Here is a 27,600-nt window from a genome sequence, read left to right as displayed (position 1 = left end):
CACAGCAACGATTGTGGGGATGGTGCAGTACCAGGGAGTGTTTGGGTCCTTCTTACATTGGATCAGTCCAAGACTGAACCGACTTGACTGCACCCAGTGACAATCACAGCAAATAACTCTTCTTTCTAAATTAGGTGTTAGGGTCCCCTTCTGAATACCCTTCAGTTTTGGAAGTATGTATCAAGAAAACCCAACCAAGGCCTAACTAGAAATCTAAAGCATAGGTTAAAGATCTTTGGAGCCCAGGGACCTGAGTTCAAATTCTGCCTTTCTTAATTTAGTAGTCGTATGAACACAGACTCTACTCTGCTGCCCTCAGGCCTGCCTTTAATTGTTGTTTTTTGTGAAACATTCTTCTAGGTCGTGTAACCCTGGTATGTCCACTTTCTGTACAGAGGTAACTCGTGGTTGTTGTAAAGCCGAACACTGTGACACTGATGAGTCACATGTGAGAATGGTTACCCATGGTGGGCAGTGTTTGGTGAAGCTCCACGATTAAAACAAGCTTGGAAGCAGGAGTGGCATCTGCTTCCACAATTGCTTGCCTCTGGAAACCCTGTGAACCTGGAGAAAGGATGAAAGTTATACAGGAGGTGTCCAGGACTTTTGTTCATAGGGTCGCTATGAGTCGCCTGTGACTCACCGGAACGTAACAACCACATGAACACAGACAATATATTCAGCCTGTTTGTGCCTTGTTTCCTTGTCTGTGTCTTGAAAAAGATTGCTGCAGTGTTGTGATGCCAAAGTTACCAGGTTGATGTGAGGATTAAATTAACTGATATAAATATTAAGGTCACCATGGTCTGTAATGACCACATTCAGGTCACCATAGTCTTTGGCATTTATCATTCATTAAAGACCCATGATTCAGAACAAAGGCATTCTCTGAAAACATTCTCTGACTTTCTAGATAAACCTATCCATTGAAGACATCAGTTTGTGTAAAGAGAAAGCTTTCTCTTGTACACTATATTTTTTATTTTATTTAAAACCATTATAATCCAAAGGGGAACTTAATTTCCCTTGCCGTGTGTCCAGACTCGGTTTATTGATGTGCTTTAAATGAAGGGAGGGGAAAGAGTAATTTGTCAGAGGACAAACCTGGCTGATGCCACCTTCCCCAGATACTCAAGGTTTGGGTCATGTGGATGTTACATACTTCTTGAAATGATGCGGTGAGAAGAGCACATCGCCCCTACGGTATTTGTCTCAAGAAGCTGTGGCGGTGATAGGGTGTTGAGGGTTGTGGTGGTGGTCATCATAGCCTCCACTGCAGGCTGGGCGGTGTCTGACCATGAGGTACCTGGGCCGGGAATGGAGCCAGGTCTCCTGTGTGGAAGGTGAGACTTTTAACACTGAACCACCACTGCCCCCTCCAAGGTCTGCAGCTCCAGGCTTGTCCTGAAGAAACGTCACACATAGGCAGATGGAGGGAAGGCCACAGATCCCTGCCCAGAACGCTTCCTAAGTGTCAAGGTCAGGAGTAATGGGACATTGGAGAGCAATCACAGATCAGAGGACCTGAGCGAGGGCCTCTGAATGCGGTGTGGGGTCCATGTGTGGAGCCAGGAACAGAACAAGAACATTAGTGGAAGAACTGATGGAGTCTGGATGAAGTCTATTTTAGTCATGTTGTTGTTGTTGATTCCTGTCAACTCCGCACAACTCATAGCGACCCCATGAACAAAAGACCTGAAGTCTTTTGATAACTGTTGTTTCTCAAAGTGCATAGAGTTTCCAGAGCCATGTTGTTTAGGAAGTGGATGCCAATTTTAATTCCCTCACTTGACAAATTTCCCAGATGTAAATGGGATGATTAGGAGAAGCTGGGTGAAGGGCCTGGGGAAGGCGTGCCACTGGCTGAGGCTCTTCTGTAAATATAAAATTATTTTAAGTTATTGATTTTTTAAAACAAAACAGAAAACGTAAGGCAAGGTTGTCCTCCACCCCACCCCACATATGAGAAGAAGATGACTCAAAGGGGAAGCCCCATCCTGACCCCTGCTGCTCTCCTGTCATACTTCCTGGGGCAACTGCTGTTCACAGTTGCTGTTCTTTCCAGATGTTTTTTCCTAAGCACGTGCGTACATTTTTATTAAAATCTCTACTAGCCCTTTCTTCCCTCCTATTCTGATCATATGCCTTAGATATTTAAACCCTTTTTTATTTTTGGACAACGATTTTTCCAAATTAATTCCATTTTGGATGAATTTGGCTCTTCCTTAAGACTTTAACTTCAAGTGGTGTTTGTTCTGCTAGTACTTAATTTTATTTTCCACTCATACTTCTAACCCATCCAGGCTCCATTTATATTGCCTTTGCCCTTGCCAGTCTTTGTAAAGCCTCCCAAATTAGCATCATCTGAGAATTTAATTAACTTTCTGTTTACTAACCCTATCCTTTCAAGATAATTAATGAGGATGTTAAGTGACACTGGACCTGACATCCTCCCAGTGGCACCTGAGCCAGCGTCTCCCTGAAGGCCGCCTTGGGGGTTACAGACTCCCCCTCCCATCCGCCTTCTCACCCCTCAGCCAGCAGCTAGGCCCAGTGGGTCCAGGTACCCAGGGCAAATGTTTACTTAAAACCAGGCTTTCCGGGCCTCCCCTTTTATCCACTCGTTTTTCTGCTTTGTTAATTAAAAAGCTTCATTTTACTTAGAATGGAATGCTTATGTTTTGTGCTATTCCCTAGACAGAGTCTACATTACCAGGCTTGAAATTAAACTCGTTGAGCGAGTCAGGTGTTACAATTCCCTTTTGTTCCTGTGAAAGTGGCAGCAGCGTGTCCTCCCTCCCTGTTTCCCCCTCTTCCCCCGCCCCGCCCCCCAAGTTTCTACTTAATCTGAGAACTGGAGAATTCAGCACTGCCACCTCAAATGTTCTCCAATGATCACATGTCCTGTGTCTGGGCTGGCCAAGCGCTGTCACCGTCAGCCACACGTGGTTGCTGAGTTTTGCATTTTATGTGATTGTAATGAATTATCATTTAAACGGCCACACGTGACACATGGTATCTTTTTATCTGCCCTGGGCACTCTCCCACCCCACAGCTTCCATGCCCACAGCAGTTTCCTTCTCTGACAAGGAAGGTAAACTTGATTCCACCATCACACCCGGCAAGCAGCAATTAGGAAGATAACTTTTCTGAAGGAAAAAGATGTTACTTTCTAAATCCGAATGTAAATGACTTGGATTATCCGTGTCACTGAGTGCTTCATTCATGCAGATAATTGAGAATTGACAGTGTCCTTTTCCCTCAATTACTTCCTGATAGTTTCATGTGTCACAATGTGGGGGAAAGGAGCTGGTTTTAAATAGCTATGTTAATGTCCTCATTAATTTTACCTTTTCCTACCAATTAACAAAAATTAAGTCCTGTGACAGTTAAGTTGGTCTTTCTCTGGTAGCCACGCTCGTTCTTACCACCTGTCTCTGGCATCATTTCTCCCTTTGGTGTCTGCTGTGTGGTGTGAGACCACCTCGATGGGTGCGCTGTGCTGTTCTGGGACATCTTTGTCCCAGGTTACAGGTGGTGGACCCAGTGTGGTATGGCAGCTGCTGCCTCAGACCAAAGCCACAGGGCTTGCTGTCAGGTGGCAGCTGTTAGCTGCCCAGGCCTGCGCCAGCCCCACGGTCAGTTGCAGGTTAGACTCTTGTGAGCCGTTGGAGTTAGATCACCAAGCCTGTCTTCTTGGTCTCGAAGCTCTGCTGAAACTTGTTCAGCTTCGTAGCAGTGCCCAGGCCTCTTTTGCCAGGCGAGTGATGGGTCCACATGAGAAGCACTGCTGGGCATCAAAGCTGGATTTCTGACATGCAAGGCGAGAATTCTATCACTGCCATCATGCCCCCCAGAGATGTCCACCGCTACCTCTTAAAGACCGCGGTGTGTTACACACATAGAGGGTTTCCCCAAGCTGGAATTGACCCAGGGGCTCCTGGCCTTACACACGTGGTGCAGCCCAGGGACTGTGAGCCTCCACCTGAGAGCCACACAGGATTGTTCACACAAGGGTGACAGGTGATGGTGGAGGCTGCTGTCCCATCTTACCCATGGCTACTGGCATGGAGAAGTGTGGAGTGAATACAGCCAGGTCGCTTTTTGGTTTGTTTTCTTAAAAAAGAGAGGTTGAAAAATCTAAATCGCCTGTGAAATTGGCACATTTTACTGTGTTAACTGTTAATTAAAGCTGTCTGAAATCCCTTAGGGTTGTACCGCTCATGTGGACAGGCTGTGCAGTCATGGCCAGTTTGCCTCTTCTGTCTGTTCAACAGTGAACAAAGGCACTAACCCAGTCCTCTGCCATCAGGTCAGCTCCGACCCTGGGGAGCCTGCAGGGTGGAATGCCACTGTCCCTTGGGGTTTCCAAGACTCCAGATATTAATGGCAGCAGACTGCTTCATTTTGGCCTTGTAGAGTTGCTGGTGACTTTGAAAAGCCAGATTTTTGGTTCGCTGTTGAGTGCTTTATCCACTGCAAACCCAGGGCTCCTTGAAGAAAGGCGTCAGCTCTCCTCAGTTTCGCAAGGTGATTGGAGGGTCTGTGAGATGATGAGAGACCACACCCTCTGAACTCTCGAAGGAGCTTGATGCGTACAAGGTGCATGTTGGTGAGAAAGTAGTCTCTAAATCTGGACTGTCCAGCTACTGATTCCTGGAGGCCACGTTTTTTACTAGCATTCTCCTTTGCTGAGCAGCTCAGGAAGTAAAGAGCATGTCATGGAAATGGAAGCATGGGTGGTGGCAACCTCTCTTCAGCATCTCATTTCTGTTCACTGGCTCTTTACACCTGCCTTATTCTAAGCTCTGTGGGAGAGAAATGCAGCAGTATGCTCCTTGCTCCCAGTATGATTTATAGCATCAGGAACATGACATATGGTCACTGGGAGCCAGGGTCAAAGTGACAGCAGTGGCTTTTCATTCACCTCTTGGGAAGCAGAAAATGTCATCTTTTGATTTTGATAGCAATGCTGCCAGTAAGTGAGCTTAAAATATGGGTCATTTCTAGATACTGTCAAACTGTGAATCAGTATGAGACCCCACATTTCAGTTGTGCTGTTACTCACTTGGTTGTGTCCTGAGAGGACGCAGAGCTCGCCCATGAGAGCAGCTGACTTGAGGTCACACTCACGTGTGTTCTGATGTTGGAAAGCACAAACAAGGATGGAGGGTCATTGTTCCAGAATCGTTGCATACTTTAGATTCAAAAGGTACTTGAGCCATGTGTTGACCTTCAGTTTAAACAGCCTAGCTTTGTATGGGTTTGCAGTCTTAGACCCTTGTAAGACCGTGTGTGTGTGTGTGTGTGTGTGTGTGTGTGTGTGTGTGTGTGTGTTTCCTCCCCTTTCCATTAGAAGTAGTTAGACAGTATCCCAAAGGATTTAGGCAAAGTTCTCTGGAACCCTTTTTTTGGATCCATGCATCTCTGTAACCAGCTGTCTGCTTTTGTAAATTAAGTTTTACTGAAACACATCCATGCCTATTTGTTGAAAAGTTGTCTATGGCTACTTTAGGGCTATGATTTTGAAGTTGAGTTGTCGCAATACAGACCGTATGTCTCATAAAGGTATTTACTACCTGGCTCTTGACATCTACCCTGATGGTATAAGATAGAAGAAGCTGTATTTTTGACAATTCTGGCAGAACTGTAAAGTATGAAGTTACTATACCCAAATCAGCCTTAAAAACCCAATTGTCTTTGGCTCTGGTTTATTTCTGTGATCTGAAGAATTTGCTTATTAGACATTGAATGCAGTGACCCTGGTTTCATGGTAACTAAGCCTGCATCAGCTTCTTGCTAATGTATTGCTAGTCATTTTATTCACTAGACTGAATAGCTTTCTGTGTTTCTAAGGGAAGGACACTGCTCATTAGTGGATGTGTTCAGCCTTCAGCTTAGCTAAAATCTGAATGCTTTCTCAACCTGAAACAGTGGACATTATTCTAAATGTTAAGTAATATAGCTCCTCCACAAAGACAAAGTGCGTTCCAGTCATTATTAGCTGTGCTCAACTGTCATTCTTCACCATAATGCCACGGAATAGGTTCTTCGTGTTGCCGTCCATATTTCATCAGTGGAGCGGGAAAGGAAGGGTGCCTTGTTGAAGGTCACATAATAACAAAGCCCGTTGGCAATTTGTGTCATCCCATGAGTCATGTTGGCGCTGGTGAATGCAGCTGGCACCAGTGGGACTTGGACCCAGAGGCAAACCAGTCTTCCTAACTGGTTCTTGCCTGGCAAAAGCCGATAATTTCATTAGCGAGGTAAGTGAATGGGTGAAAAGAGTAATTAATTCGCCTCTCCGTAGGCCTAGGACCTGAATGAACTCGGACGGTGGGGAAGGCCTGCTGCTTCTTCAGGTTTCCATTTCAGCACATGGTTATCACCTGACAACCCGTTCCTGTTCATCGTGATTTACCATTTAAGAAGCGAGTTCCTGTTGATTTACTCACAGGCTCCTCATGATCCCTCAGTGGGTGGTGACGTGACTTCACGCTCTACAGTCAAGGAGCCAGCTCGTGTCTGAGCCCCCTTTGCTCCACCTGACTCTGTGCGCCCACTCGCAGATGACCTCGTCCTGGACGTAGCGTGCGAAGCGTGAGGGTGCATGCTGGTCCCTGCCTTTGAGAGCCCTCCAGACCGACCGAGAATGTGTCCCAGATACAGAGCCACACAACCAGCGCTCGGTGTCAGTGGGAGATTTACTGAGAGATCAGGGCATTCCTTCAGAAAAGAGTCACTATAGACATAAAGAGGATGGGAGCTGAAGTGCTTGGAAAAGAAATAAATTGGGTGAACTGGGATGAAAATACACATAGGAGGTCATGCATGGATGGATTAGTATGTGTGTGTATGTATGTGTGTGTGCGCGCACACACACACACTAACACACAAATAAGACAGACCACTGAGGGACGGAGAGTCAGCAGAACTAGCTGGAGGCATGAGTGTGTTTCAGAGGAGAAATAAGTGATAAGACCTTGTGAAAAGCCTATCTCAAATACAAAGACTTTTGGAAATATGCTGAGATAAGAGCAGTGAATCTGGTAGTGGTGGTGGAATGAGGGGTTAAAGTGGTAGGAAGAAAAAAAATCAAAACCATGGATAAACAAAAACAGAATAAGTAACTACATAGCCAGAAGACCACTGTGTACAAACTCAGATGCTACTAGAAGCTGAGGTTTTCTGCTTGCTGCTTGTTCTTCTTGCCTTGCACTAGATTTATGACCCCAAAAAGCTGGTTGCTTGGCTCTGTCTTCATGCTGTGTCCATGTTTGTGTCTGTGTCAGGAGCACCATTAACGTGGTGGCGGTGGTGGCAGTGGTGGTGGTGATTGTTGTTGTGCACCATCGTGTCGAGTACGACTCGTACCAACCCTGTGAATGATGGATCTGCATCTTGTCCCGTGCCGACTTCATCATCTGTCACACTTGGTATAGCCCCGCTGAGGGGCTTCCTCTCCTTTGCCAGTCTTCCAGCTTTCAGAGATTAATGTCTTTTTCCAAGGACTGCGTCCTCCTGACAATATGCCCAAAGCATGTGAGACAAGGTTTCACTGTCCTCCCCTCTACGGATCATCGTGGGTGTACTCTCTCCAAGACAGGTTTATTCATTCTTTTGGCAGTTGATGGCTTATTTAGTGCTCTTCTCCAGCACCACAACTCAATAGCCTTAATTGTTCTTCTGTCATCTTTAGTCACTGTCCTACTTTCAGATGCAGCAAGTAATTGAAAAGATCGTGGCTTGGATCATGCGCACCTTAGTTTTTAAATTGACTTCCCTCCTCTTTGGCAGAGGTCCCTGGCTGCAGACTTTGTCAATGTGACACTCCTTTTGATTATCTAACTGCTGGTACCAAGGCTTTTGGTTAACCAGTCAACCATTAGCATAGTTACTACTAATACACTTCTAGTAATCCAGTTGCCATCAGGTGGGACTTTTCAACCTGTGGTGACTTGATGTGTGCTAGAGTAGAACTATACTCCATAGGAGTTTGTTTTGGTGTTTTTGGGGAGGGGGGTGGTGTTGAAGGTATAGTAGTAAACATAGATTTATTAGAAAGTTATATCCCCAGACAGACCTCCCTCCTTCCCTCATTGAAAGGAGATATGGAGGAGAGAGCAGAGCTCCAAAAGAGTTTTGATAGCTAATTTTTAAGTAGATAACCAGTCATTTTTTCCGAGACACTGCTGGGTGGATTCAAACCTTCAGTCTTTGGATTAGCCGTCAGATGTGTCAGTCATTTACACCATCCAGGGACTCTGCTCACGTACACATGCTCATCAAAGCATCCCAGTGCTTTAGAGCTGATGGGGCTTGTAGAGATCAACTCTTTAGTTCTTTCTTGCCACGGTTTCCTTGGCTTTCCTGAAAACTAGTTTTCTTAAAGGAACTGGTCACAGTTTCTTGGTTTTTAGATACAGTTTCTGGAACTTGCATTTTACTGAGAAAATCTCTCAAGGTTCTCATAAAGGTTTGGTAAACTAGTTTTTCCAGGACAGCCTTGACTTTGCACGTCCCTGGCATGTATTTGCTGTTCCTTCACATCTCATCACTGTGTCTTGGAACTCATCGAGCAAAATAAAGTTACCAAATATAAACAGAAGGTTCCCTTCTATCTGAACTTGTTGACGGCACATGTCCCAACATTTCACCTTTGAAAAAAATGTTTGAAAGCAAAATTCAACTCACTGACTGGTCTTGCAGGCACATTCCATCAAGCAGCTTGAGAGGAGACCTGTGATGTGACTTTAGGAGAACCTTTAGGCTAAGATGCTTGGGAATCCCAAGATCGACCCTATTATAAGGTGGTAGGCCAGGAACTCAGATGGCTCTGGAGCCTGGAGGTTGGACTTAAATTGAAACCAGAAAGAGGAGTGTCTGTGAAATAGGATTCTTTTATGTAGGTTTTAGAATTTGAAAATGCAAGACTTAGGCAGTCAGCTGTTCTTTAGGTAGCTGTAAGAATGAGGAGTTTAAGAGAGGCAGTTGTAGGCAGCAGTGAGGCACACAAGACAGGGAATTCGGGAAGAAAAGGTGAATGTGGTTATGAAAATGAAAGTCCTCATCCTGACTCTTCAAGACTAGAAACGAATCGCTCACACTTACTTACGTCCCAGGACTGTCAGTTTTCTTCACCTGTAACTTAGGTTCCAGGAGTGCCGATTTGACCACTGCCTTGCCGAGCATCTTTGAGGCATGCAGAGGTGTAGTCCATGTTGCTCTGCTAAGTGAAAAGATACACACCTCTGCTGCTTTGAGTCCAGTACAAACTGAGAGAAAAGGTGGGCAGTGACCGTCCATTGGGACTTACAGCCCGGAAACATGATGGGGGTTAGAATCGACTTGCTGGCAATAAGTTTGAGGTAGATTTTTGTTGTTGTTGTTTTGTGGGCATTTGAGTTGCACCATTCCACTGATTATTATTTTTTTTTAGACCTTTTTAGTTGAGAACGAAAGCGTGTACTTTTAAGAAAAATTCAGCAGTTGTTCCTCTTAAGAGATAGCTGTCTTCTATCCCTGTCTCCCGTAATCTTCTAGGTATTTCTCAGTACATCCAAATCAGGCAGTTACTTGTTTTAATAGTATAAGAGATCTTGTAAAAAAAAAAATAGAGCAATATTAACCAGCGTAAGTCACATAGCTGTATGTGCACAGAGGAAATGGAAGTTAAGCAGTGATCTTTCCCTGTCTTCTGGCTGATGGACATTTGGGCTGGCTAGGGGAAATGGGGTATTCTTGAGATAATATACTGAAAAAATTAAGCCACCAAGTAAAATAATTTATAGTAACTATCATAGGTCTTAAAATGTTCTTTAAGCAGGCAGCAGGTAAAAGCAGATTCACGCGTTCTCTTGTGTCCGCACCCCTCCGCCTCAGTCATCAGAGAATGCTGACTTGGGTGGAAGTCATCTGCATGAGACATTCATTGGTGTTGGGTGCCAGGGAGACTGGCCTTTGCTGTGACACACACACACACACACACACACACACACCCAGGACACAGAGTACTAGCTCATTGTGGTGAGAGAAGGAAGGCTTCCAGATAGAGGTGTTATCAGCCTGCTTGCCCTGGGACTTGTAGCATTCCAGCAGGAAGGGTGAAGGTCAGGGAATGTTTCCAAGCAGGAAAAGGCATTGAGACCAGAAAGGTTGGTGGGTCGCCATGTCAGTGTAATGGGGGAATGAGGTAGGAGGATGGATTAAAAGTATGGGGAGTGATTTTTGGTTAAAAGAGTCTATTCCCTCCCTGGTACCACATTAACAAATTTTCAAGCAAGCTGATTGGGAAAAAAATGATTCTCTCTTAGTTCCAGAAGCTGTAAGTGAAATCAAGATGTTGGCAGAACCCTGCTCCCTCTGAATGCTCTAGAGAAGGATCTTTCTTTGGCCCTTCCTGCCTTCTGAAGGCTGCTCCCGGTAGTTCTTGGTGACCCATGGCTTATAGCTACACCACTGCAGTGCAGCCGTAAGTGGAAGTAGTGGACCCAACCTCTGTTTCCATCTGACGTTCCCAGGATGTGTCTCTCTGTGTCTTGTCTTCTGATTTTATAAGGACATTTGACATTGCATTTAGGAACCATTCTATCTGGTATGGCCACATCTTGACTGTGGCTCTTGTGAAGGCCTTAATTTCTGGTGGACATGACTTTTGTGGAGAACCATCTTTAAGCCTACAGAAGACAGATCTTGAATGATGAGCTAAAGACTAGAAACAAAAACCGAGCATTTGGGAATTTTCCTTCGTTTACATTTTCAGCTATTAATGAGCTCCAGTGACTTGGTGGGTAAGGAGGCTGCTTCTCAGAAGACAGGTGAGCAGTTTCCTCTGATGTGATTTAAGCCCCTGAAAACCCACTGGAGGGTCAGACTCAGTGACAATGAGTGGAGTTGAATTGATGGATCAGGAATTTTTATGGTGTAATCTATAATATGCTTTATTGCTGGTCAGAAGGCCACGAGTTGAATCCACAAGTGGTTCCGTAGGCGAAAGATGGGCCATCTCCTCTCATTAAGATTTATAGCCTCAGAAACCCAATTGGACTAACTTGATAGCAGTCACTTTTTGTGTATGAGTCAGGAGCCCTGCTGTCCACTGAAGCTAGACTGACAGGGCCAGGGCCCGGGGCGGTTGTTCACGTGTGGTGAAGTGTTGGGTGGCCTGCAACACCATGTAGTAAATGGAGCAAAATCTGCTGCCTGTGGGAAGAGAGGCCCCGAAGAGCACGAGGTTGAATCTAGGAGTCCAAGAAGATGCCAGAGAAGGAAAGGCCTCTGGGCCGGACACGGGCACAGTTGGATTGAATCTTATCTCTTTATCTGAATGTTTTCCTTTTCTTTAGATCATCTCACCTTTAACAATAACCAAAAATTATTCTCATTAATAATTATTCACATTTTGTTTCCATTAGCATATGAGACGGATAGCTTTCTAAATTGAATGATGTGACCAGGTTTATGGTCTTTTCAACAAATAATGGCATTTTCACGTAGGCCTTATTCTTTTGTTTTTTTTTATTCCCAGAAGGCTCCCATTCTGGAGCACGTGGGTAGTGGGATGGCCAGAGTCTAGAACTAGAATGAATAGTTTGTTCTTTGACTCAGGCATAATAAAAATGTGGTTTTCTTGAGTGTATTTTAAAGGCTAAACTTTCTGATTAAGAAAGGACCAACTTTCTGCTAAGTATAATGTGTAGGAAGGTCTTCCTGATTAGAAGTCCACCACCTGAGATGGTAGTCCTTGGACATGAGCGTACATCAGAATTGCCTGGAGGGCCTGTTAAAAACCAAAACTCTTTCTGCGCCCTGCTCTCAGAGTTTCTTCATGTTTGGATGGTGCCTGGGATGTGAATGTCTGACATTTTCCAGGGGTACTGTTGCTATTTGTCTAGGGGCCACACTTTGAGGAGCATTCCTCTAAGCTGTAGATCCACTGAAAAAAAGGAATGACCTGGTTCTACATAGACCTTTCCTTCAGCACGGCCCTTCCTCAAGGACTTTCATGATGGAAGAGCTTCTTAAAGAGAAATGGTCTTTCCCAGTCCATCAGAGCAGGAACCAACATGGAGATGTGAAAGGACAAAGGTGTCCTACAGATTACCCATAGAGTTCTGGTTGTGGTGTTGTTGTTGTGAGAATTCACACTGTTGTGATGGCTGTGAGACTTCCAGAGGTGCTGGACCTTGTGAAGATGGGATTCAAAGCGCTTTGACTTTCTAACTTCTAGTCTGTGAAGGAGCAACCACTCTCAGGACCAAGATTTGGTCTTTAGAAGCAAGGAGATGCAATTTTGTTCACAGACCTCCCTCTCAGTCTTAGTTAAGTGTGGCTGCTGGACTTCAAGGTCAACCTTCTTGTTTTCTCCAGCTGGTTGGTGCCTGGGCGCTTCTCAGAGAGACCCGCCTTTTGCCTTGGTGTTGAGGCAACAAAGGCAGACTCGCCCTGAGGGAGGAGAGCAGGTACCCAGAGATCCCCCAACCCACGATGTTCTCAGTCCTCGAGCTCACACCCATCGGAATGATTAATTGATGCTCTACACTCTGCTGGACAATTAAGAAAAGCCGGAGAAGTCTTCAGTTAGACCTAATTTGGCACCGTATTGTTTTCTGTTAATCTATTTTGTTTTCTGTCCGTCTGTCCCAAGGGATGGGTGCCTTGCTGCTTGCTGAAGCATGCATAACTAATGTCCTCATTAAGGGCTGATCTGTTTATCAGGGCCAGGCGAGGAAGTCAGCCTGCCAAACCTAGGCACAAGCTGGGGGCTCTTACCTCCCTCTGGGCCTTAGCCCCACCTCATTAAGCTGGTCCGGGCTATTGATTGGGAGCCTGTGTTTGGAAGAGTCTTACTTACTCCATGCATTATCTTGACAGATTGATCAGACCTGATTGAGAACCTCTTAAAGGAACGAACAGCTGTAATGGGAAAGTTGGACTCTGTCATCCGTTAGGATGATTCTGGGAGCAAGAAGAACAAGGCTGACATCTTGGAGCAATTGTATTTACAATTAACATGGCTGAAAACGATTGCCTCTATTGATCCCCCCTTCCTGCAATTACAGCCCCATTGTTTACATTCCAGCACTTCAGTTATAAAAAGGAAATTCAATAATTATTGCATTATTTAAAGTTAAAGTGCCACAGAGTTTGCTGGCTGCGCTTGCTGGTTGATTTAACGTTCAGTAAAATCCATGCTGAGCTTTCCATCTTGAGGCTGAGCAATATCGGCTTTTAATGAGACCCAGAGAGGGGGCCAAGGAAAGCCAAACCCTGTCCACAGGGTGTTTGTCTGGATTATTTATGGGGGGACCCAAAAGTCGAGCTGAGAAACCAGCCACGTCATTGTTTGCAAACCCCTCTGCCGTCCCCCACCGTGATGCAGTACCTTCTGCAGGCCCGGTCTCCTGGCCTCTCGGTTCAATCTTAGCTAAACTTACTTCCAGGAACATCTTCCTCTTTACATTCTGTTGCTTCCATGTCTGCTTCCTACTGGTGGAACTAGAAATTGGTTCTTCCAACCTCAAATCAGTGGAATTGAAGGAGGAAGGCAGACATGTCTACAGCTGCCAGGATGGTGGACAGTAAAGGGGTTGATGGAGAGGGACTTTTGCTCTCCTGCCCAGTGACATTCCCATTTTCTCTTTCAAGGAAGGCAGCCCTGTCGACGCTCTGGATCTCCCATCCACGTCACAAGGCCTCACTTTCTCGCCTAAAGAGAAGAGTGAAGGTGCTTGTTGTGGGAACTCAGGACAGCCTCTGATTTGGAATGTAAGATGTGTGCTCTCAGCAGCACCAGCCAAAAAGTTCAAGGGTATGGGAGGAATTTTAATGACCATTTTATTTTTCTAATATTTGGTGGAAATTATTCCATGGGCTCCATTCCAGAAAGACGTCTGAACAGGTGCACTCGGCAGGGTGCAGAACTGGGGAGGAAACAGTGATGCCTCATGCCTCGCCATCAAGAGTCATACCCTGAGCCGCAAGCCCAGGAAATTGCAGACTGCAGGTGTGGAGGAGAGAGGAAGATGAATAGCACCACTTCTGACTTTCATGAAGTATCTGGAGCATGCCAGGAGCAGGCAGCTGCTTCTGTGTGACTTTTTCATTAAAGAGGTGGATTCTGTGTGCAAGCATGGCGTGATTTATCTAGTGGCGTTTGCTGGAATCGGAAATACTCTTTAGGTGGTTGAAGGCAGATGCCGAGGTTTTAGGCCCTGGAGTCAAGTTTTCTTTCCTCTGTAGAGCAGAGTATCTCAGTGTATTCTGACTGGGCAGTCGCTGCTGGAGCGGGAGCGGTGGTGATTTGGGAGTAACCAGGGCAGCAGCAGCACTACCTGGGATGTGATTTGAAATGCACATTCTCAGGCCACATCCCAAAGCCGCTGCATGAGAGCCATCTCCTGGGGGCCCAGCCATCTGTCTTGTACAAGCCTTCCTGATGCTTCAGATGCATGTCCAAGTTAGGGAACCACTGAGCTAGAACACCCTCCGCCCCATTACCACCAGGCTGCCAGAAGGATGGGAGGCAGAATCTGGGCCCTTGGTCTGTAAAGATGATGGTGCCAGATGCTGGGACCCCCTTTCCCTCCCACCTTTCCAAGGACTTCTCACATGTGTTCTTGCATGTGCTGCTTAAATCGCCTCAGAGAAAAAAAGCAGGGCAAGAATAAGCATCCACGATTTAGAGACGAGGTTACACACCTGGCATGGCAACCAGACAAGCATTTTTTCCCCTCTGCCAGGTTAACTGTGGTGCTTTGAAGACACTAATAAGCACACCCTTCCGAATGGATTTGGGGATCCACGAAGGTGTCTCCCAGCCTTTGCAACCAAGTTCTCTTTGTCTTTGTCCTCACTTAAAATGTTAGCAGATGCAGTAAAGAACGTGGTCCTTGAGTTTCATTCTGTTGACGCCCAGAGGAGCAGAGAGAGTCAGTCAACAGGTGGATTTTGGCAAATGTGTGGTCAGGAGGTTCCGATCCCGCTCTGTGAGCACTGGCAATGTGAGGGGTGAGTTCCTTGCTTTCAGTGCTTTGGCATAACTTGACTGCCAAGTGGGAATTCTTCTTTGGATAGTTAGAAATGTCAGATAGGTAATTTCAGTGGATGTTCATTTCTATCCTTAATACTAAAGCTTAATTATTTTGAAAAATGATCATAGTAGTATTAATAAAGCCATATTTTTATAAAGATCAACTATACATTAGACACCAGAAATGAATTAACTCCACTGAGTATTCCAAGCCATGCTTGCAGAGGGTTTTGTTACCATCCCCATTTTTCAAATGAGAAAACTGAAGGTCCGTAAGGCATGCAACGTGCCCAGCGTAGTGCAGGAAGAAAGGGGGTGAGAGCCTGCCTTGCCACCAGACCTTACTCTAGAATGACAAGTACACAGTTGTCTTGTGTAGAAAATTGTGGTAAAATAAACACATAACAAAATACTTTTTACATGTATGCTTCAGTAACGTAAATTCTGCTCACCATGTTGTGCACTCATCACCTGCTGGTGTTTTTCTTGTTTGCTTTTCTTTCTGAAGCTGATTGTTCATGGCTCGGTCAGTGCAGCACTGGAGGAAATAATGGGAGAGCATGGATTGGCTACCAGGGTTTGTGAGCTGATGACCCTTCCGGTTAGAAAGCTATGGCTTCCTGGTTAGCTAGGCAACAGGGTCTAATAAGAGCCTAGGAAGTGGATCGTGAGTTCTATATGGCTCCGGAATGCTTTATCACTGATTAACCATGTTTTATCTTCTTGGAACACCTTATTCGGATTATTAGTCCAAATAAGGTGTGAAGCATTCAATTCCGCCTTAGTACATGTACTACCTTGATGTCCTTAGTGTTCTCTGGGCTCCATTGCTGAGAGAATAAGCCAGGTTTTTTGTGTAACCAGAAGAGAATGGCCATCGCTCCAGCAAAGTGGACAGATGACCCAGTGTCACCTTCCCCATTGGCACATATAAGTGGAATCACGCATGACACTTTTCATTTCGGTAGTGCTCCTTGGCTTCATTTGAAGATGTCAAGATAGAGTGACAATGTACTTTTTTCTTGGAAGGTCATTTGAATGAATCTTGGGGTGTGGACAAAGGAAAGCCATCGAACCCATGTGTTCCTCTTTCTCCCGCCCTCTGATCATCCCTGTGCTTAAGAACTTACAACTCAAGGGGGAAGAGTGTGTGGTGAAAGGCCAAGAGCTTAGAACAATTAATGGCTGTAGAACTCAAAGGAGGCACAACTAGAAAGGACTTGGCTTTGAAGAATGAGGGGCCTCTAGCTATTTGACCTTGAACCACAGCACAAGGGAAAAGCAGGGCGTGTGGCCAAGCAGGCTAGAATGAGCAAGGCATTCCCAGGTGGAAGATGTTCTGTGCAGAGAATGAAGAATCTTGACTGTTCCAAGAGTGTGGCCTAGAAACCAGGAAATAGGTCAGAGTGACCCAGATGCACTGATCTAAGGGAACATTTTTACTTCCTTTACTTGTTCTTGTAAATCATGGTCGAGCTTGTATCTTCTGGTGTCCACAGGGTTCCTGCACTGAAATAGGACTAAATTAGCATGTGTGAGGACGAGGACATGAGTGGATGAAAAACTAACATTCAGTAGAAAAGAAGTATATATTGAAGTTGACCTTCTGGGAGCAAGCCTTCCTAAAATGTGGCATTAAATTTAGAACTACAAAAGAACCTAGCTGATTAAAAAATTAACTGCCCTCACGGTTTTATTTTTAGACATTTCAGGTAGATACCCGAGTCTGGGCCATGTCTTGTTTAAGAATACTCCTGTGGTCAGGGCAGTGACTGTGGAATGGGAATCAAGCCCTAAGTTCGGTTTCCATCATACCCTGTTAAGGGCCTCTCTAGACTTTGGATTCTTCTAAGAACATGAGCCAAATTTCTCCTGCTTCATCAGCCTGTAATGAGAAAATGAGGGCTTGTGGGGCTACCTCGGCCGTGGGAAATGCTGTGCGTGCGTACCACGGTCACAGACACTGCTGCCTGGCATCTCCCTTACTTCACCTTACGGTGCTGTGAATTACAAAACTGAGCTTACAAGTGTTCATGGAGGCCCTGGCTCTGCTCCTTCTCACCAGGACTGTTGGTAGATCTTTGCCAGCTACTGTGATTGGCCGCTTTTCCCTCCGGAGAGATGGTGCAACAAGTGGCCTCTTCCAGCCTGAGACCTGAGGTTTTCTGGACCCCAAGAGAGGTACAGACGGGCTTTTCTGCCTCTGCCTCGATGGTGCTGCTCAGGGCCCTGACCGTATTTTGTTGAACTGCTGGACATCCTGCTTGAGTTTTCTTCTTCCTTTGGCAGGAAGTACCTGGTTTCCCCGGAATCCAGTTGTCATGTTGATCCAGCCCACGTAGTCCATCCAGACATGTAGTGCTGTGTCTGTAGGACTTCTGGTGGCTGATTTTTTTGAAACAGATTATCAGGCCTTTCAGGTGCCTCCAAAGTGGACTTGATCCACCTACTTCTGGGGTATTGCCTTTGCTTGAAGGAATATCTGGAACCTTTACCTTATAATGGAACTGTATCATTTTCATTTGTTCCCTATTAAATAGGGTTGAGGGGGGTGTGCGCGCACATGTGTGTTTGTGTCTGTGTGTGTGTACATGCATGTCTTTCTGTGTGTCTCTATAGTAACAGGTGTTGCTCCCCAAGAAAGCTTCATTTGTGACTGTGTGTCCACGCGCACGCGCGCTTATCAGAATGTACTCTGTCCATTTCAGCTTTAAAGGGGAACCTTTGACAAAGCCTGATCAATATTTTGCATTCCATGCATGAAGAGCTGCTGTTAGAAGTTTCCTATTGTTGGGGAGGAGGCGGGAGTCAGGGCCCCTCCAGATTTATAGGAATCAATGTTCCCTGACAGAAGTTGCTTCGTTTTCCTGGGAAACAAGTAACAAGAACACATTTTTTTGATTTCCACGATGAATGGTTTTCTAACTAGAGCCCTCTTTTCATCTCTTTGACTTGTGATATTTGGCCAGGGTGAATGAGCAGAGCCGATTAATGGGGTTGGATCCACAAAGTAGCACAGCCTGCCTATTCTTTTCTCTCATGTTTAATTATTAATTCCGTCAACTTCACATGGTGGCTATTACTGAGGGTACCAAGTCTTACGCAGCCAGGGATCTTCTCTTCCAAACTGTCTCCCTTAACCGGACCCAGGAGGAAAGCCCCACAAATGTGAGATGTTAGACAAGTCCTCAAGATCACAGAGAAGTCTGTTTCCAGCTAAGTCAGGGTGGGGATGAGCTGTAGAGTGTAGACATAGTCACATCAAGTACAGGAAGAGATCTCCCTGAGCAGGACCAGGAGAGGCAATGGCAGCCTTACTTCCGGCATTGGGTGCAGACTGTTGCCGCGTGCCTGAGAGACTCCACGTCGCTCACCTTGAGGATCAGCTAGTATCTGCTGCCCGGTGCTGCTCCGAGGTGTTGGAGCTTGTGGTGCTCCACTGCTGCTTCCAGTTACGAGTCAGAGTGGATGTGCGTGCCCTTCTTAGTAAGTCGCTGTACTGCTTTGAGTTTCAGAACCTAAGAAGCACTGCCTGGTTCCTTTCAGTGACAGTTATCGTGCATTGGCACCTCATGGAAGCCAGTCTTGTCAGTCACTTTTAAAACAAACCACTGAGATGGAGGATAATGGAGAGCCCTTGAGGCACATTTCTTTCCTGATTTCTCCTCTGTGTGTCCTTCCCCATTGTTACTTTCTCGATGTTGGCAGGGGTTGAGCCCTGAGCCATAGTGGCCTCGTGCATGAGTGCTATACCTGTGATGGCTGCAGACTGGACCATGTGGCCCACAGGGTTTCCAACAGGCTCCTTTTCATAAGGAGCTTGCCAGGCCTTTCTTCTTTATCTATCTTCCTCTCAAAACCCTGTGGAAACTGGTTAAGCATCTTTGTAAAGTACAGACATCCTCTGGTGAGTAGGGGTCATCCATGAGGTGCACTGGCCAGGTCTCATACCTTCAGGCCTAGGTCCTCCATTGGGCAGGCAGGACTTCCACCACGTGCCCTCATGCTAACTTGACTTGCATGAGGTTGGGGGTGCCTGTGCTGTCAAGTCAAAATGGACACGTAGTTGATCCTCCGCTGGGCTTCAGAAGCTGTCAGTCCCACAGGTGGTAAAGCCCATTTTTCTTCTGGGGAGTAGCTGGTGGATTCAAACCGCATGCCTTTGGGTTAGCAGAAGAACTCCTTACCCACTGTGCCAGCAGTATAGGCAGTGAAGTCTCATGGAGCTATTTAACCCAAACAGATTCCCCGTCTCCTTTTGGCATGTTTTCCAAGTCACCACCGTTGCTGCCTTAATCACTCGCGGCCAGAGTGCTGGGGCAGGACAGTGTATATGTGTGTGTGTTTAATGTGGTTCAGACACAGAATCGAACAGAAACAACCCCCGCCCCATGCTGCTAGATCGCTTTGGCTCACTGTGCACTAGTACAGGTGAAGTTCCCTTTCCATTTTCTTTGTCAACTCCTCTTCTCGCCCAACAGAGGTGAGTAGTTAAGAATCTTTAGCACAGAGAGAGAACTGAGAAAAGTAAGCCAAGTTTGGGTGACAGAATCTAGGTGGGGAGGGCTGTGGAGTTCCGGATTTGTGTGGGAGATTTCCTGCCTGGCGAGGAGGGCCAGAACTCTGGCTCCTTTACTGAACGCACCACGGGGATTTGTGCCTTGGTGGATTCTTCATATAGTGCAGAGAACTTAATTAAATTCATTGTGATCCCAATTGAGGGTATTATAATTAGCTGGGTCAGGAACAAATTATTCTCCCTTCTTCTCCAAATGAAAACATCCACTCTCTTCTTCAGGGAAAGCATGTCCTTGGCTGAACGACTTGCTCCTTGGAACCCTCCTTTGCCCCCTTAGCCTCGCCTCTTCCTGGAGCTTGTGATGAGGCAGGGTGAAGTTTAAGATGGATCTCTTGGGGATCACGGTCAGCAGGGTCTTGGGTTTGACTATTTACGTAGCTCGTGAACTGGCAAATGGCCACATGGAATGAAGGAGGTCACAGAGGTCAGGAAACCCACCCCTTCTGCCAACTCCTGGGCCCTGTCTTCCTCAGCTTGGATGGCCTGCAAAGAAGTTAGGAGAGAGAACAGGCATTTTGTACCAAGGATTTGGTGAGAATAGAATTCATCACATGCAGGAAGACGTCAGGAGACGTAGGCTGTGAGCAGCTTTGTGATATGTTACAGTTTTTAGGCTCTAAGTATCTTAAAACTGGGAAATACTGATTTTTTTTAATGCCTTAGATGTTTGGTAACAGGAACATTTAAAAAGTTTTTGGTGTAGTGACACTTATGGAAATACCTTCTGGGAGAGAGTGTGTAGAAGGCAAGTGTTTTGTGCATAAATGTACAGTAGTCTAGGCTGGTGGTTTTTTTTTTTTAATACCTTTTAAATGAAAGCCAAAGCAAGCTTGAAATTTAAGTTCGGTTTTTGTGCAAATCAGAAGAACTCACTCTTCAGTGTTCATCGGGCCAACATCAGTGAAAGAGACCAGTGTTTTCCTCAACCATTCCTTTCCCACTTTGTTTTATCCATTTTCCCACAACTTATGCCCATTTCCTTTCCAGACTAGCTTTCCTGGCAGATGTGAGAATTTGTGGTAGTATAAGAGATTGTAGTTTACCAACATGAGCTCAAGTGCTGCGTGGTTTTGGAACATCTAGACCATAACTTTTAAAAAAATTATAAATGCAGAAAAATCCCACTATGTTTATTGCAATGCAGAATTTATAGAGCCCTATTCACCCAATTATTTGAGGACGAAAGACATTTGACATTTCCATTCTTGTCTAGCTCTTTTTTGGCCGTGTTAGCCTTCTTTTCTGGCTGTGTTGGCAGTGGAAACCCTGGCCAGAACGGAACCTCACGGCCCGATTAAAGATGCAGTGTCTTGTTGTAAGGAAACCGTGTTTCATGGGGAAGTGATGAGTTCTGAGGTTAGGGTTTAAGGATTCTTGCTCTGATTTCCTGGTTTATGATGTCACTAGTATCCCTTGATAGAAATTGCTGCTTCAGAGTCCAGGTTCTTTTCCCCTGTTATTTTTTTATTGAGTCTATTTTAGTTGAGGTCTCCTTAAATAGCATTATTTTGGGTTTTAGTGATCTAAGACAAGTTTTGGGCAGCTGTATAGGTTTCCTCCTCAGTCCTGGCTAAACTCGTGCTTTGAGGAAGATCCAGGTGGAATTTCTGGCCTTTGAAGGTCTTGTGCAGAAGGCAGGGAGGATAAATGTTGACAAATCCCATCTTTTCACTTGCCAGTTCGTAAGAGCCAAATTCTCCACAGGGATGTGCCCTCCAGAAAACATTTCCCTGCCTCTCAATAGCTTCTGCAAGGAGGTCTGTTTTGTTGTTATTTGCCATTGAGTTGTTTGAGATGCCTAGCGACCCTGTGTACAACAGCTCCAAACCCAGCTCTATCCTGTGCCAACCTTATTGTCTCCAACACACCTACCCCCATTACTCCAGTCACTGAGTCACCATCTCATCGAGGTGCTGTCGTCCCTCCACCTTTCCAAGCATGACGTTCCTCTCCAAGGACAAGTCCCTGCTTGCAACATGCCCAGAGTATGTCAGACAGAGCTTCAGAATCTTTGCCTCCAATGAGCAGCCTGGTCTCACCGTCTTCGGATAAACCTGGTTATTCTCCTATCAGTCCATGGTATATTCTACACTCTTCTCCAGCACCACAGCTCAAAGACGTCAATTCTCCTTCTATCATCTCTAGCCTAGAGGAGGCAGAATACAGATGAACCATTTTTACAAAATCAGGCCCACTTTATTATCAGTTGTGGTAATGTCTTTAACACTTGCTGGCTCACATACTAACATTTCAGACCCCTAAGTTGTAAAATTATTCTGGGACACAGCCATTTACTTGGGAGGAGTTGGCCTTGTTCCAAGGTCCTGCATGTCAAGTGTGTTTAACAGTCCTCTTGGGAGAGAGGGGGCTTGCGACAGGGTGCACATGGAGACCGTCTAACTCTTGCCTGCGAGGTGACTGCAGAGCATGTTTGCTGTGGAATATGGGCAGACCTCACAGATGATGGTGAGTTTAAAAGTGGATGGCAGAGTGATTCAGAGATGTTTTTGTTGTCCCGCAGTGCTTATAAAAACTATGTTTACACTATCTATAGTGTATTGCATGCGTAGTAACATGAAAAAATTTAAAACATTGTGAGTGCCAAAACGAGATGCAGAGACAGAATGTGAGCACATACTGTGGGGAACGGTGGTGCCCACAGACATGCTTGAGACAGAACATCCATAAACCTTCAATTTTTTAAAAAAAACCACGTCTGTTAAGTGCAGGAAAGTGGCACATATAATAAAGTATGTCATAGTTTAGTGAGTTTACACCATCGGGGGCCTCCACCTCCTCCAGTGACTTTCCTGCAGCACACAGCTAGTGCCTTCTGGCTCTTCTTCACATGAGGTGCAAACGTGCTTCTGGATTTTCCCCACACAGTGAATGTGGGACGCGTGGGGGTGAAAGTGTAAGTTGAGCGCAGTGTCCTCAGACAGAAACCCTTATGGGGTTGTACTCTTGTGTTCAGGGTTCCGTGATGTGCAGGACTTTGTAACTAATCTGCCTGCCCAGTGCCTGGCTTTATGTGCTTGCACCAGAAAGATATCCTTACAGGACCAGAAACAGCTATCAAGAAGTGGACACTAAGTAAAACCATGTGGGCCAGAGAGAAGACCACTATTATGACACAATCCAGGGCATCTGTTGTTATTTATGTAGCCTCTCATGCTTCTGGGCAACTAGGGATGGGACTGGGTGATGAGGATGAAAAAAGGGCGGGTAATGACGTGAGCACATGAAACATTAAACTGTTTCCTTGGTTTCTCTAAAACTGAACTGCTTCCTTTAGTGAGAAATAAGAAGCCTACATCTAGATCAAGGTCACAAACTTAGCCCTGTGACCTTGGGTTAGCCACTGAAGTGGTTTCGCTTGTTTCTCATACTTTACGTGCACCCAACAGAAAATTTTCCCCTTCCACTAAAATGACTTGTTTGTGTTGAAACAGATGACGCTTCAGTAATGGCGGCATGTTCCTTCCTTCTCATTTAGTGAAGTTCGAGGCCTGTGCTTACACAGGACCCAGAGCCTTGACTGTGTGTGCAGCATGGGCCACAACGTGGGTCACCGTCGCTCTTTGATCTTTTTCTGGTGTAGGAGTTGACTTTTCCATGACCCCTGCTGTGCTCGGATCCTATGAGGACCTGCTTCCAGCTGGTTATTAGACTTGTGTGTTCTGGAATCTGAGGCTTGTGTCTACACAAACACAATGGAAAGCGTCCTGTTGACTATCTGAGGCAGTAAGTCAGACAACCTTGAAGTATTGACAGGAAGCTGTGTGAAGCAATGTTTTCCCCTGTTATTTTTTAACCCAGGGAAAAACGTAATTTTGTGTTCTTCTGATAGACAGTAATTTTAAATGAAAACTAAACAGGAGCTTTCTTTCTTTTTAACAAGTCAGACTGCAGCTTTTAGTCTGTGTTACTAACATAGGGTGCTGTACAGGTAGGGTGGACATGTAGTTAGTTAATCAGTCTAAAATAGGGGGACAAAAGTTTTCTTTAAAAGACCAGATAGTAATTTAGTATTTGCACATCATAGTCTCTCTTGCAGCTGTTTAGCTCTGGTGGTTTGTAGCACGAAAGCAGTTATAAATGGTATGTAAATGAGTAGACAAGGCTGTGCCCAATAAAACTTTATTGACAATAGCAGGCAGTATGTCATATACAGCCTGAGGTTACAGTTTTCTGATCCTAATCTAAATTAGGAGATTTGGTGGCTTCGTGATTAAGTGATAATGGCGTTGCCACCCCAGAGGCATGTGATTCGAATCCACCAGCTGTTCCTCAGGAGAAAGACGGACACCATCCTCCTGTGAGACTGATGGCTTCTTAAAACTCAGTGGAGGGTCAGCTGTGAGTAGTTTCCTACATTACAGTATGTACAACAACAGCAGCAATCTAAATAAAGCAGGACAGTTTGGAGAGCCTTGTAATAATTATAGCAGTGGAGCAGCAGTTGAAGATCCACCCGGGAAGGGGGTGTTTGGAGGAGACAGAATTACGGTGCTTGTCTTCAGAGTTGCAAGAGAGGTTTCACTGGGGCAAACACGACCAAGCCCGCTGGGGAGCCTTATGATCAGCATGTTCTCTTGACTTCAGAGGCATGGCTACCACTGAGACAGGATGGGCTTCGTGGCAGGGGCAGGTGTTGTGTGACTCACGCAGGGTGTATCCCTCTTCTTTGTCCCTCACAGCACCTGCAGCAGCATGAGAGTGGCGTCGAGGGAGAGAGCTGCTACTACCACTGCGTCCTGTGCAACTACTCCACCAAGGCCAAGCTCAACCTCATCCAGCACGTGCGCTCCATGAAGCACCAGCGCAGCGAGAGCCTCCGCAAGCTGCAGCGGCTGCAGAAGGGCCTTCCGGAGGAGGATGAGGACCTGGGACAGATCTTCACCATCCGCAGGTGCCCCTCCACAGATCCAGGTGAGGGACCTGGTGAGCTCAGAGACCAGGTGGTCCTGCGGTTCACCTCCATGAGGCCTCCCCAGGGTCTCTGTAAGGAAGACGTTGCTGTCACACTAATCCATGTGTCCATTCTGGACCTCACAGGTGGTCATTGTGCGCTGGAAGGAACAGGTGGATTGTGGCTTGGTTTGTTCCTAAGGCTCTTAGCCACATGTTTTCAAACCACTGGGTGAGTGCTCAGCCTTAAGGGAGATCTCATGCCACCCCTGTGAGCAGACCAGCACATTTTTTGTCCCATCCTGACGTTCCTACAGTAGCCATTCAGGATTCAGTTCATTGCTCAAGTGGACATAAAGCAAATGTTAAATTGTGTGTGGCTCAGCATTTAGAGTGTGTGGTCACAAAGTCTTCTCAGTAAAAATGAACTTGAGAGAAGATCTTAAAATACAGCTAAGAGTGATTCTAGTGGTTCTGTAGGTCAGTCTGGCTGCGTCCCTACAGGGAGAGTAGTGCTCAGTGCATGCATGGCCGGCTCCCACTCAGCCCCACTCCGTGTCACCTTGTCCATGATCCGCCTATTTCACTGCCTGCTGTACTGTTTTGTGCCTGTTTCCACTGGAACCTAATCTGGTAGAATCACAACTTCCCTTCGAAGTCCCCTCCTCCCCATTCAACATACTCTCTCTTAATTTATAGGCACTGGGATAATTAGTTACTTGACTCAATAAAACAGTCTCCCTTAATCCTGTCTACCCTTTCTTACCCCATTCCCCCCACTCCAGGTCTTCTCTCCACCCAAGATTTCTTGACACTTCTGTAGCTCATCTCTAATCCACCCCTCCTCCCTCCATGGCCGGTTCACTTCCTCCAGTAAACCATTCATAGTGACCCTGCTTTTGCCCAGTCTCGTGGTCTCTATTTTCTCCAACTTTCTGCAGCATTTGTGATTTCTGTTTCTTGTTCTTGTCTTGAGACTCCTTCCCTTGTTTCTAGGGCGCTTATCTTTCTTTTCCTCCTATTTCCTTTGCCCATTGTCAGTGGTTTTTCTCTGGCACTTTGTCCCCAACCTGCCACAAGGGCCAGTATCACTGAAAACAGTACGGCCAGCACAGGGGTGGCAGCATCTGGGCCTCACTAACTCCACAGAGGGGAAGAATGAATCCCCATTAAGAACATCAGCAGCAGTGCTTGTTCCTGGGAGGTTAGACATGCCCCCATTTTCCACCCCCTCCTTCCATCAATTCTCACACCTACTGCCTCTCTCCTGATTCTCACCACTCTGTGACGCCGTTTACTGATTTGTCGCAATGGCCACACAGAACCCACAGACAGTACTTACAATGATGTAGTTTATTAGCAAAGAGAACAGGTTGCAACTCCAGATGGTAGTATTCTGGATGCAATTCTTCAAGACAGTTCTTTGAGAGCGGGCTGTTTACCTAAGCATGACATCGGGTGGGCCTCTGTGGTGTCATGACTCTAGGCTTTGCCCTTAGTAAATTTTACAAAGCTCTTACCAGTTATGTGCACCCGCTCTCCCTACACTAGTAAGCCTAGATAGGCCAGACACCAGACTTTGGTTGTCAGAGGCAGCAGATCTTGCTCAGCTCTGTCACTTACTGGTCTCTAGCTCTGCTCTATTTTTGCTCCTGTTCCACTGCTGTAAGTATTGTGTTTGCCTGTCATATCTTGGTCTGGCTCCATCTTGTTCAAGACTTTCTGGCACTTCGCTCTTGACTTCTTCCTCTTTCCTGATGACAGTGAGATTCCCATATCCTACTTCTCAGTTTAAGCATGGCAGGATGGCAGAACTGTCCAATCCCTCCCTGGTGGTCTGCATACCTTATCTGCATGTTCCCTCTCCAAAGGTGCTCTTTACTTTATGGTGTTAGGAAGCTATCAGATCGGTCTCGCCCTCCTCAGGCATATAGTGAAAGTAGAAGCAGTGACTCATAAACCCCTGTTGACTAATCCACGGTAGCACGGTTGCTTGGGGTTTGGTCCCTGACCCTCAGCTCCCAGCCTTTTCAAGTGTTTTGCCAGATTCCATTCGGAGAGCTTTTTGGACTGACTTCACAGTCTTGGGCTCTGAGTTCATCCCCACTGAATGCACTACTCTTTGAGAATCGTTTTTTCCTCCAGCTGATTGCCTGCTGTGCCCCCTGACCTGACCAGACAGACATTTAGGCCTCTTTATCCCTCCGTCCCTGCAGCACCCTCTCATCCAAAGAGCCACCTTAGACTTTTTGCACTTTCCAAAAGAATACACCATACAAACCTTATTACAAGAAGTGACCTCCCCATCCCCATCCCGCTCCACAGAGATTTTGACTCCTAGTTTTGTCTTTTATATGTCACTCCTGCATTGCTTGATTGGCTTCTGCAAATTTAGTTTGCCTTTTCTGTTGGCTAACTAGAAGGTGAGGATGTCTGTCCTGTGCCAACACTCACTGGCACGTACCTATGCCTTCTACGCACTCACAGACCAACCACGGATGCAAGCTCTGCAACCCCCATGCCTCACAGACTTCATCCCCAAACCCCCAAACTACACTCTGTGCATATGTGCACTCGCATGCGCCCCTTGCCCACACCCTGTGTGTGCAAACACTATTTTTCTCTCGCTCACATAAACATAGATAAGTGTTACACACAATCATGCCATGCTCACACTTGCACCAATACCCTTTTCAGAAATATAAATATGTAAACTCTGCAACATAACTTAACCAGACACCGTGTTTGTGAGATGTATTCACCTCACACATGTACAAACTCATACCTAGCACACACACCCCAGTCATGCTCCTCGACTCCCTAACTTCCCGTACATACTTAATCTTTTCCTCCCTCCATCTTCCACTATGATTAAATAATGATTTGGAGTTATATTAATATTCAGTGTTTTCGTTATTATAACTCTATAAATATTAATCACAGCTGAGCCATGTAGAGTTTTATAATTTCATTTACCTTCTTGTAGAACTTTTTGTTTTCCCTGCTTTTCTCAGTACCTATGATTAATTCATAGCTAGACCTCTGCTAGAACAGACCTTTTTCCTTTGAATGCTCCAGT

The 27,600-nt window shown here is 45.9% G+C and overlaps 1 protein-coding gene across 1 annotated transcript in view; it reads left to right on the top strand.

The window, feature by feature from the left end:
* ZFHX3 (zinc finger homeobox 3) overlaps window positions 1–27,600 on the top strand; it is a 185,793-nt gene that overhangs the window by 48,594 nt on the left and 109,599 nt on the right. The window contains exon 3 of the mRNA XM_006878643.1: window positions 24,311–24,542. Coding sequence (XP_006878705.1) covers window positions 24,311–24,542 — 232 coding nt within the window. The remainder of the gene's footprint in view (window positions 1–24,310; window positions 24,543–27,600) is intronic.

The sequence above is a fragment of the Elephantulus edwardii genome, unplaced genomic scaffold, assembly GCF_000299155.1.
Source record: "Elephantulus edwardii isolate Elephantulus edwardi_28Jun2011 unplaced genomic scaffold, EleEdw1.0 scaffold00001, whole genome shotgun sequence".
In the NCBI taxonomy this organism is placed as follows: Eukaryota; Metazoa; Chordata; class Mammalia; order Macroscelidea; family Macroscelididae; genus Elephantulus; species Elephantulus edwardii.
The sequence above is the reverse complement of the archived record's forward strand: the minus strand, read 5'-3'. Positions and strand labels throughout refer to the sequence as shown.